This window comes from Phascolarctos cinereus, unplaced genomic scaffold (genome assembly GCF_003287225.1).
Source record: "Phascolarctos cinereus isolate Bilbo 61053 unplaced genomic scaffold, phaCin_HiC Scaffold_4;HRSCAF=312, whole genome shotgun sequence".
NCBI lineage: Eukaryota > Metazoa > Chordata > Mammalia > Diprotodontia > Phascolarctidae > Phascolarctos > Phascolarctos cinereus.
The window spans coordinates 206,736,227-206,748,561 of record NW_027555847.1 but is presented as its reverse complement, the minus strand read 5'-3'; the positions used below and the strand labels follow the sequence as shown (position 1 = coordinate 206,748,561).

The 12,335-nt window shown below is 38.8% G+C and overlaps 1 protein-coding gene across 2 annotated transcripts in view; it reads right to left on the bottom strand.

Annotated features, from left to right (window-relative positions):
* Window positions 1-12,335, bottom strand: part of XYLT1 (xylosyltransferase 1) — a 389,357-nt gene that overhangs the window by 43,521 nt on the left and 333,501 nt on the right. For both annotated transcript variants that reach the window (XM_020972424.2, XM_020972425.2), the window contains one exon: window positions 2,394-2,610. In XM_020972424.2, the coding sequence (XP_020828083.1) occupies window positions 2,394-2,610 (217 nt within the window). The remainder of the gene's footprint in view (window positions 1-2,393; window positions 2,611-12,335) is intronic.

Here is a 12,335-nt window from a genome sequence, read left to right as displayed (position 1 = left end):
ACATATTCAAGTCTTAGCTGCTCAGCAATAATTATGTGAGCAGGCGGTGCTACTTCATCAATGCTTTCCAATCCACATGTTGTGTGTGTGTGTGTGTGTGTGTGTGTGTGTGTGTGTGTGTGCACGCACGCATGAGCGCGCACGCGTAAACTCAATTGAAGTAGGCTTTCATATAAGTGCCCTGTGAGGCACTTAAAGTTCCCTTGGAGACTGAGAGGCAATGTATCATAGCGGATAGAACTAGAATGGGTCTGAGTCAGGAAGGCCTATGTTTGAATCTCACTTCAAATACTTATGAAATAGGTGACCTTGGACAAGTCATAATCTCTCTGAACCTCAGGTTCCTCATCTACAAAATGGGGATCATCACCAGCACTTAGTTTATGTAGATTAAATGAAAAAAAATGTATAAAGCAATCTGCAATACCTTCTGCCATAACAAAGTTATAAAGTGGTATTACCTCACATGTCAGTTATTTTTATTGTTATTATGAATGCAAGAAAGATTTCCTCCTCTCCCTTCCCCCAATTAGACTGTGTTCTACACTGGCAGAGTAAAGGAAGACCCTGAGGCAATTATCTGGATAAATGTAGCCAAAGACCAAATGCAGTTTTGAGCCCCAAATCATCCTTATGCAATTGCTGTGATGCTCTATATTTGAGTAGTCACAGATGAGAACAAGAAGAAGAGGATCAGTCTGAACACATACTACTGTCATTGGCTTTATCTTTCCATTTCTGTACACTCATGACCTGTAAAGGAGATAAGGTAAAGGAGATAAGGAGGTCAGAGGCCATTTCAGACAGAAGAGCAGAGCTCAAAATTCACCTTTGCTGAACACCTATTTAGAGAAGGGGCTAACCTTCATCGTTTTTAAAAAAACTTGAAAACAGACGATAAATAAGCAGCAGTACATGATCAGGTCTAACTCTCCCTGCCATCTCCTGACCCTCATTTAATGTTAAACGACAGGCTGGTGAATTTGGATGTTATGCTCGGATTGTCTATAAACACATAGAATCACAATCTCTTACTGAAGCAATGGGAAAAACTACCCAATTATCCTACACACCATGTCCCTTCTTACGGATACAGAAATTCCCTGCAAGATAATGGATAAAAAGGTTATCAGGGTTGAGAGAAAAGGTGATTTTAGCTGAAATAGGATTAAAAGCAGATTACTTAACATGTGTACCGAATAATAATAATAATTAAAAAAAACAACAACCAGGCACATTATGACAAGTGCTATAATTCCCCTGAATGACCAAAGGGCAGTTGTCCCCCGATCAAACTCATCATCCTCCCAGAAAACTCGGGGTTAGTGGCCAAGGAGCTCTAAAATCATTAAAAGATATTCATCAAGTTAAACACAGAACAGGAAGGCAGCTAGGGCAGGGGAAAAGATTAGGGTGAATGGGGGGGAATAGGGGAAGACAACCACCTGACCATTCCTGGAAGGCTACCATCTGGCTTAACAGAAATAGAACCTGATGTACAGTTTTAGGGTATACAACTGAGGGAAGAGAATTTTGAGATCTCTTAGCACAGCTTAACAACCTCTCAGCACAGCTTAACAATCTCTTAGCACAGCTTTGAAAGAGGAAGCAACCAAGGTTTTTATATAGATAATATTAAAAATAGCTGCCAATTATACAGCACTTGAAAGTTTACAAATCATAGTACATATTACTTCATTTGGGACTCATAACAACTTATCCTATGAGGTAAGGACTACATATATTATCATCTCCATTTTACAGATGAGGAAACTGACACATAGATGAAATGTTAGAAGTAATATTTGAATCCACATCTTCCTGACTTTAAGTGTAGACTCTATTGCTTAGACTACACTGCCTACCACATTGAGGCTGTATGTTCATATTGCTTCTAGGTGGAGCAGTGGATAGAGTGCTGGGCTTGGAGTTAGGAAGATCTGAGTTCAAATCCAGCATCAGACACTTACTGGCTATGTTACCCTGGGCAAGTCAATTAATCTTTATCTGCCTCAGTTTCCTCATCTGTAAAATAGGGATCATATTAGCAGCTACCTCTCAGAGTTGTTGTTAGGATCAAATGAGATAATATTTATAAAGCACTTAGCACTATGCCTGACACATAGCACGCACTATATAAGTACTTATCTCCTCTCTTCCTCCTTTTCTATCCACATGGCACCACAACATGGGTACTTCTAGGCTTGGGTAAGCATGTCTTTAATTCAAAGTGGTCTCAATGACTACTACTCTGAAAACAGTAGCCTGTAAGTAAATGTTTTGAGGGCTCAATGAATTTTTCACTTTTCATGTGGATTTTTGATATCCAGTTTCACATAACTAAAACTTCTTCACTTTTCCTGAACCTGCAATGAAAGGAAACAAATATCTACCTCAGCAGGAAGCAAGGTGTAAGAGTAGAACTGCTTCATTTTGGTCACCAGGTCATCGTTGGAGAAGGTCACATATTCCACAAACTTTCGGTTCAGCAGGAACCAATCAGAGCCTCCATCCACTGTGATGCCTTCAGGGATCTTCCGGTCACCCAAGCGCCACATGTGAGTGTCACACTCTAAGAAGAGGCGGTCCAGTCCTTGTTTCCGAATAAACCTGGGAGAGATAAAGAAAGCAATCACAGGCATGCCAGCTGAAAGGAGGCTGTGCTCAGAGCCTCAAATAAAATGATAGTAATGAGCTTGTATTTCTATTTTTGAGGTAGTGTAGAATTGTGGTTTGAGAACTTACTTCAGAGTCAAGTGTTCAAGTCCTCTCTCTGACACATAATGACTGTATGACCATGGGCAAGTAACCTAAACTTTTAGAGCTTTAGGTAACTCACTAAAACTATAAAGTACAGGGGAAATGTAGCACTATAATAAATGGTACATGTTAAATGAATGAAACAATTAGCAAAGGCTCTAGGAAATATGAAAAAAGATAATTTCTGTCTCGGTCATCATAGAAAAATTTAAGCAAGAGACTAAATTCACATAGGATTTAAGTAAAGAAACTATTCCCAATAGGATAGAGGATATCATTGACTTATACTACAGATGTTGTGATATACTCAGTATTTATTTTTAAATCTCTTCTTACATTTAGCCCTAAATATTGCACTGCTCATGAAGCACTCATTCTCCTTCCCTACCACTGTTATCAATCCTTGCTTTGACTTCCAGGGTTCTCCAAATCTTGCCCTACTCACAGATGCAAATCCTTTGGAAGAAAGGTGGGTTGTTGTTGTTGTTATTGTTTTATATAAATTCACCAATAATTAAGTGAAGAAGATAAGACAAAACCAATTTATGGAGTTCAAAACTGTTAAGCTGCAAAACTCAGAAATCTTAAGATGGCCTTGATCTAAGTATAAATAACTTGTACAACCTCCTGGGGGTTTATTCATCCCTGTGTCCATCTACCTGGTATCTATCTACCTACCCACTTGACTCTAGCATAGTGATGTCATTTTGGTCCTCTTCGAGAACCAAGGACAGCAGCAAACCAACCAACCACCTAACCTACCCCCCTCGCTGTGAGGCTACCCACTAGGATTCCTCTAGTCACAGCATGCACGGTCATGACCAGCCAGTGCTGCAATCCATTTCCTTTTCTCTTTGGCTTCAAGATGAGCTTCCTCATTAAATTTTAGAACCAAGGTGATTCAGGAGACATTTGTTAGCCCTCAGCCCTTAGATCATTTACAGGTCTAAGGAATACTTACATTGGCTAAGCCCAATTCCACATAGAAACCCAGACACTTAGAATGGAATAGGATCTCTGAGGTGATCAGGTCACCAGCATGGAAGGATGGATGAAAATAATAGTAAATTTGTTTGCATTTGTCTCAGATCAGCTGCAAGCTCTGCCTGGCTCCTTGTGCTTGGATGGAAGTCAGAATTTATATCTCACTTGCTTTTTAATTAGCAGTTGTAAGGGAAATGATCTTCTCATCTAGCTAGTAATAGCAGAGGGGATATACCAAAAAGGGGAAATCACAAGTAAAAAAGTAGCGTTAGAAAAAAACAAGAGATGTTTTGGGGGGACTGACAGTGGTGGGGTTCTGAGCCAATCTGTGAGGTAATACCATAGCCCTTGCCTTCTGAATTCCACAACAGAACCTCACGTCAGTGTTTGTTTACATACGTGTTTAAAGAGTCCATGGCAAACCCCAACTAGGACAGCCCAGACACTCATTAGCATAAATGACACAGATCAACCAATCAATTTAATAACAAGCATTTCTAACTACCTTCTATGGTAGGTACTGAGGATACAAATACACAAAATGAAAGAGTCTCTTACACTTTTACATCTACTCTCCCAATGGTCTTTGGTTGTAAAACTGGGGCAAACACAATTTCCTATCTTGTCAAGATGGAAACCTAAGTCCAGAGGTGGTAAGTAATTGACCCAGGACCACAAAGCAAGCCAGAGCTAGAATTAGTATGCAGTTCTCAACTCCTTGGTCTTTGTTCTATCCACCAGGTTTCCTATCTGGTAGATTCCGTCTTTTCTATTTTGCTTCTTAGCATAATAAGCCCTAACTAAAGGATGACTCAATAAATATTTTTCATTGCATTTCCTTCTAATAACTACTATGGGATGTATTCTCCTCTTCATCTGGTACTTTAAGAAGCAGTCATTGAATTTGGTAAGAAAAAATTATAACTTTATTTTGACTGGTATCTAATTACGCAACAATCTCCAATGGTATTTCACCATTCCTGACATTTTAAATTAAAAACAAAATATAACTTACTAACTCTAAATAGTACTTCTCTACAGAATAAACAGAAGAGAAGAAAGAAATGCAGGTAAGAAGGCTTGTGAAATTATTCTTTCCACGAATCAGCTTCTAATTTCATGTTCCATTATAAAGGATAATAGCACAGTCTTACAATTTTAATGTGCTGTCCCAAACCATAATATTCAAATACAATATTTATATGGTAATCTAGAAAATGAAATATTCATGGAGTTGGAAGATTGGTTGCTGTATTTACTTCATTGAAAAATAATAAGCTGCAAATGCACATTTTGGTTAATTATGAGTAAATAGCCCCAATCAATTACCCATGTCTTAGAAAACTTCCCAGGGAGGCAGAGGACAATGCCAATGGCAGCTCCCAGACCTATGGCCGAGGTTTTGTGCTATCAGGAAATAAATCAAACACTTCGATGAAAACTTTTGGGAACCCACTTATCCAACGGTAGACCCAAACCAACCAACCAACCAACCAATCTTTTCAGCATTATTTATATTCATTTGCTAAAAACAGCTGATTCTATCCCTGATTTTGAAGGTAGGGGGAGAGGGGCGAGAAGGTATTTAAGTTATCATGATGTACTGGGAAGCAGAATGACTGACTCAGAAGCCAGAAAATCAAGGGTCTGGTGCTGGCTGTATCATTTACAAGCCATTTTTTTAGGTCAAGCCACCCAATTATTTTGAAATGCAGTTTCCTCATCTCTAACATGGAGATAATACTTCCTGCTATGGCTCCCTTTATTGACTCAGGTCACTTCAGCTTAATTCAGCTTAACACGATTCAATTTAAAAAATTATTAAACACCTACTTGTGTTTAATGGAATTGCTAGGTGCTCCTTTAGAAAAAGGAAAATTAGTCCTTGCCTTCAAGGACTTTCTATTGGGAATTTCTAAAATATTTTCCACTTCTATCAGTCACTGTAATAGAGAAGATTCTTAAATGTCCTAATTGTAGGTATGCTAATCACTCTTTTGTAGAATCATAGTTAGAAAAGGGAAAGTAGGCCAGGAAAAGTATATAAAATAGAGCCAGTTTGATTTTAGAAACATGCTAGAAAAACATACAATTTTTATAAATTTTAAACATGGCAGAATTGTGAAGTTTAACAGAATTTTAGAGTTGAGGGTGGGTAGAGGACCTTAAAGGTTAGATGGTCTAACCCTATCATTTTAGGGATGAGTGAATTTGATGTCTCAAGTAAATACTTAGCTTTTTCCTTTGAAAAAGAGAAAAGCATTCTGAAAATTATTATTTAGTATGGAATGGGGAAGGGGAGTTATACAGCCTTGACCTGCTTTTGGCACCTCTCACTGTGCTACCTGATGGTGAGTCCACAGGTACAGATATTGGTTTCCTGCCAATGCAGAAGTTGGGCATCTAGGTGGCACAGTGAATAGAGTGCTGGCCCTGGAGTCAGGAAGACTCAACTTCATGACAAAAGAAAAATCTATTAGAGGAGGTACTCTTTCTCTACATGACAGATTCCTGTTCCTCCATGCTTCAGAGTAAATGGTTTCCAGAGTTACTACAGTAAATACATAGATGCATATATATACATATACACATACATGTCTCTGGGGGCAGCTACATGGTATTGTGGATTGAGCACCAGGCCTGGAATCAGGAGGATCTCAGTTTAAATTTGACCTCAGACACTACCTATATGACCTTGTACAAGTCACTTAACCCTATATAATCAGTTTCCTCATCTGTAAAATGAGATGGAAAAGGAAATGGCAAGTATCTTCCCTAAGAAAACCCCAAATGGGGTCAGGAAAAGTCATACACGACTAATCTTTCTATAATTATTAATTCCTTCTGTCGAGGGTTTGCATAGCCATTGGAATAGGTTACACCTGTCAATCAGCAGTAGGTGTTAAGATAATAGATCTAGAGTAGAAAGGGATATTAGAAATCATTTAGTCAGCCCCTTCATTTTTTTTTTATTTTACAAATGAGGAAACCAAGGCTCAGAGAGCTTAAGTGATTTTCCCTGGGAAATACAGGTCCTAAGTGGCAGAGCTGTATTTTAACTCAAGAACCTTTTGACTTCTAACCCAGAAAGTAATCATTCTACTTTGTTCTTAAGCATCTGATTCCTAAGCAAGTAATTAGCACAGGGCACTAGGGCAACGTGTGTATATCTTTTAGAGTGGGGGTGGGATCCTTTGTTCAGACTAGTTTGACTGTCACGAATAAATTTCCAGTTTTTTGGCAAGAGTGAGGAAGGGAATAGCAGAGCTTATTGCTTTTGTAATGAATATTGTATCACTAAATATAAGCTCTTTGAGGTCAGGAACTGTGTTTTTTTTTTCTTTCCTTCCTTCCCTCTAATGCCTACCACAGAATTTTGCACAAAGTAAGCACTTAGCAAAAAAAGATTTTTGTTTTTTTAAACCCTACTTTTGCAAACCCCATTTACAAAGTACCCTGGACATATCTCATTCAGTTCAACAAGCATTTTTAAGTATCTACTATGAGGGCATGTAGAGGATTTGTTGGTTAGTGTTTTCAGTTGTGCCCAACTCTTTGTGGTTTTATTTTGGGGTTTTCTTGCAAAGATAGTGGAGCGGTTTGCCATTTCCTTTTCCAGCTTATTTTACAGATAAAGAAACTGAGGCAAACAGGGTGAAGTGACTTGCCCAGGGCCACACAACTGCTAAGTCTGAGGTAAAATTTGAACTCAGTTCTTCCTGACTTCAGGCCCAGCGCTCTATCCTCTGTGCCACCTAGATGCCCTTAAGCACTGGAAGCAAAAAAGACATAGTTCCTGCCCTCAAGGAACTTCCCAACATACTGTTTCAGGGAAGATAAGAAGAGTCCATAAAGGTTTCCTGAATGATTTTAGCAGCTTCTGGGAATTATCATTTGGTCACAGGTTTTCTGCTCTTTTCATTTTTCAGAAAGGCCCTTTCTTTTCCTTTAACCCTCCATTTTATGGACTCTCAAACTTTAATACAAATTCTTTCCTCTTTTTAAAAAATGCCCTGCAAATACGCCCTCCTCACGCCATTCATATAGCCCTGAGGATCTAGTATTTAATCTCTTTTTACTTGCTGTCACACCCTACTCTTTTCCCATGCCCACTCTCTGTCAAATAAATAAAGGAAAGGGGAGAGGGACGCTTTAGAGAATGAAGCAGCACCTACTTGTTCTGGCAAGATCAGCCAGGATTCCCCCTGGCCCAGAAGACAACTGGAATTGAGACAAGTGCCAAATTAAAAATTCCTGCCATTTCAAAAAAGATTTGGTAAAGAGAAGAAAGAACAAACAGAGGAGGAACTCGTGTACAGAGGCCGTCCCCCAGGATATGTCAATGAACGCCATCTCAGAACAGTCTTCACAAGGTCAAAAAATGAATTATTTTGGTTCAGCTTTCTTGGGCTATGAAGAAAATGTTATAAATACCACCTCAATTAATGACTGAACTTTCTAAAAGAAATTCTTTAAGCTTTCCCACATTAGCATAATTTAGAACAAAATTATAGTTGTAAAAATGGTATTCAGCTCCTTCTTCCATGGTACCTCCCAAAGGCAACAAATCTGTTCAAATCAGGAGACAATGCAAATGGAAATAAATGAGGTGATACAGATTCATCCCTATGGGGCAAGGCATGGATTTAGAAAATAGCTCTTGGTATACGAAATTCTTTCTTTTTATCCTTGAAAGTGCACTGGAGTCACAGTAATCCACAGAATAAGTAATTCCATTTACTTCATGTTCCTGCCTGGGTAGATCAATTGTGTATGTAATTATATTCACACAATGGGTACAGTTTTAGACTTGGTGATCAGGAACACCTGAGTGCAAATTCAACTTGAGACAATGACTAGCTGTGTGACCCTGGGAAAATCACTTCAATCGCTATCTGCTTCAGTTTCCTCAGTTGTAAGATGGGAATCATAATAGCACTTATTTACAAGGTTTGTTGTGTGAATAAAATTATATAATATTTATAGTGCTTTTGCAAACCATAAATCACTATATAAATGGTAATTATTATTATTGTTAATTATTAATTATTTAGAAGATTGACATATTAAAGGCGAGAATTATACTGATATGATTGACACAGAAGATTTTATGCAATGTTATATCTAAAAGTGACCCAAGACATTATCTAGTCCACTTTCCTTCATTTTACAGAAATTTTAAGAAACTGAGGTTGGTTAGCTGAAACTGGGACAAGAACCAAGGTCTTCTGATTCTCAGACCCTCAGACCACTATTCTGTTCACTACACCAACATAAAAATCTTAGTACTTCAGGAATTAGCTCTTTCATCAGCATGGGTATTCATAGAAACCAGAAGGGATCAAAGCTTGAAGGGCTCTCAAATGTCATACAGTTCACTCAAACCTAAAGGACACCATCTAAAGCCCAGTGAGTAGTCAGCCATCTAGCCTCTGCTTAACCACCTCCAATGAATGGAAACCCACTTCCTTCTGAGGTAGCCTATTGCATTTTTTGTTGTTTGGTTATTTAGTTGTGTCTGACTATTCATGACCCCATGGACCATACTATCCACAGAGTTTTCTTGGCAAAGACAGTGGAGTGGTTTGCCCTTTTATTCTCCAGTGGATTAAAGCACATAGAGGTTAAATGACTTGTCCAGGGTCACACAATCTGAAGTTGGATTCAAAGTCAAGTCTTCTTGACTCTAGTTCCAGCATTCTATCCACCAAGCCACCCACCTACCTCCATTTTTAGAGATTTCTAATTGTTAGGATTTTTCTTCCTCATACTGAGCCAAATTTTGCCTTTATAATTTTTCTCCATTATACCCCATGCTGTTCTCAACCAAACAAGGCTTCCATACGACAACCTTTCAAATACATGAAGAAAGCTCTCATCTTGCTGCCTCCTACCGTCTTCTTTTCTCCAAGCTAAGCATATCCTTTAGGAATTCTTACAGAAAATAGTTTACAGTCCTCTCCACCATCCTATATACACCCAACTCCTAAAAACAAGCTCCGTTTATTGGCATCTTTCTTATAATGTTATACTAACCAGGGCTAAGTACAATGGAATTTTATCACTCCTTTTTTCCTGGATACATTTTCCACCCCTAACCCCTCAAGTCCAGATTAGGGCTCAGCCTGCCCAAGCACCCAGGAAGCTAAGCATTATTCTTATATTTCAAAATACAATAAAACATTATTTTAAAATGTAAAAACTTGTCCAGTGGTCCATGGTTTACTAACTCCTGGTTGATCTCTGATTTCATCAGCTCATCAAGTTTCTGAGTTAAAGAAAACCTCTAACACTGCATATTGGATACTGTTCTGTTAACTTCAGAGTCTTAAGAGTTTTCAGGCTGATCAGCCTAACCAGGTCACACAGATTGTATGTGTCAGAGAACTTGAATCCAAATTGCCCTGATCCTTAGGCAGCCTGAATTTGAATGGGCTCTTTGGGCTGTCATATCACATTTCACTAATACTAAAACTGTAATCCACTAAAATCACCATACATACATACATACATACATACATACATACGTATATGTTTCCTATGAACCTCCGTGTTTTTTTTTTCCAGCCTTTTTTCTCCTTTACTTATACATTCATCTTCATTAAGTTATCACTAGAGAGTGATCTTGAGGGGAGGGAATATCTTTTATAAGCTCAACACTTAGCCAGTACCTGGCACATAGTAAGCATTTGATAAATACTTATTTGACTGACGGATTACATTTCATATCAGATTTGGCCGGCTGTTCAGATCTGTCAAAATCTTTCTTCATCCTGTCTTTAATTCAACATGTCTAGCTATTCTTCCCAGCATTTTGTTAGCAGGAAATTTAATAAGCTTGACATCTATGTCTTCATTTGAGTTGCTGATAAAAATATTGATCAGCACAGAGCCAAAGACAGATTTACTAGGGATCTCTAAGAGACCTACCTCTAGGTTGACTAAGTCTAGTCATTCAGCCAGTTCCAAATACACTCAACTCTACCATCATCTAGGTCCATCTTTTCATTCTGCCCCCAAGGCTATCAAGAGAAACTTTGTCAAATATCTTGCTAAAACTCCACGTATACATCTGCAGTACTAATCTACTAATTTAGAATCCCTGCTGAAAAATACATTGAAATTACTTTGTCACAACCTGTTTCTTCATGATCAAATGCTATGTCAATGATCAGGACTTCCCCTTCTAAATGTTAACAATCAATCTTCTTAACAATACATTTTTTACTGCTTCCAGGAATTGAAGTTGCATTCACTTGGCTATAATTTAGACAATCCACCTGCTTCCTTTTTTTTGAAAATTGGGACATTCGCACTTTTCTAGTCTTGGGGACCCGCTCCAACTGTGCTCGAATTTCTAAAACATCAGTGACATCAGTTCAGAAATCAAATGAGCTGGTTCCTTCAGTACCCAGAGATATAATTTTTCTAAGACCGGTGACCTGAACATACGCACCTCTGAATCTTCTGAGCAGAGAGTCACCAACTGCTATCATTCCATTATGATGGAGGATCATAGTGTTTAATCATCTCCCTTGCCACTGCACCCTAAAGACCACTTGGATTTACCATCTGCTTTTCCTCTGTGCCCCAGGTGCTCAGGTACGGTTACGTGCCTTGTCACTGAACCCTAATGAAGCCTGGGCCTTGTTATTTATCCTGTAGCTGAACACTATAGGAACTGTTTCTCTTTTCTATTTGTATTGACAGTGCTTGGCATAGTGCTTGGCCTCTACTAAGTGCCAAATGAATACTTTTTTCATTCATTCATTTATTCATTCATTCATTTATCCAACTGAGTAGATGTTTTTTGTGATTTTATATGGGACAAAAAAACTCAGCACATAGCATTCTGGCTATGAACTCTCCAAATTATGATAGGTGGCCTTAGAAAACACACACAGAGCATCCATAGGTCTGTACCAGAAGCTTCTCCAGCTTGGTAGAAGATGACAGAGCTTGGAGGGAGTTTTCTGGCAAAGATTACCTCCAAGTTATGATAAAACAGTAGACTTTATGATAAAAAGCATATTGACCCCTTTTGGACTTACCAAGTGCTGTTCAGACTTCCTCAACCTCTCCAACACACCAGTGGGTATACATTAGAGAAGGACTAGGGGGAGAGGAGAAGCTCTGTTTACTTGGTCCAAGGGGTGGCAGCAGGCCAGACAAACCCCATGGTTGGAGGTTTTAAGCCTATGTAGTAATGAAGAAGCAGGTGCTGGTCACCACATTGTGCCTCTTGTCTACAACTCACAGAGAAACTGCAGCACTCAGCTTCCTATAGCAGCTAATGATGCTGCCAGTCAAAGAAACAGGATGGCTTCTGGGCAGAAACATTAATTCATTTCAGGCTTAAGCTAAAAGCAGAAGGGAAAGATACTGGAAAAGAACAGACTTAGAGCTAATTTCAATTAATTCCATTTCAAAAACACATGTTGCGGAACAGCTAGGTGGCACAGTGGATACAGCACCGGCCCTGAGGTCAGGAGTACCTGAGTTCAAATCTGGCCTCAGACCAAACACTTGACACTTACTAGCTGTGTGACCCTGGGGAAGTCACTTAACCCCAACTGCCTAAAAAACAAAAC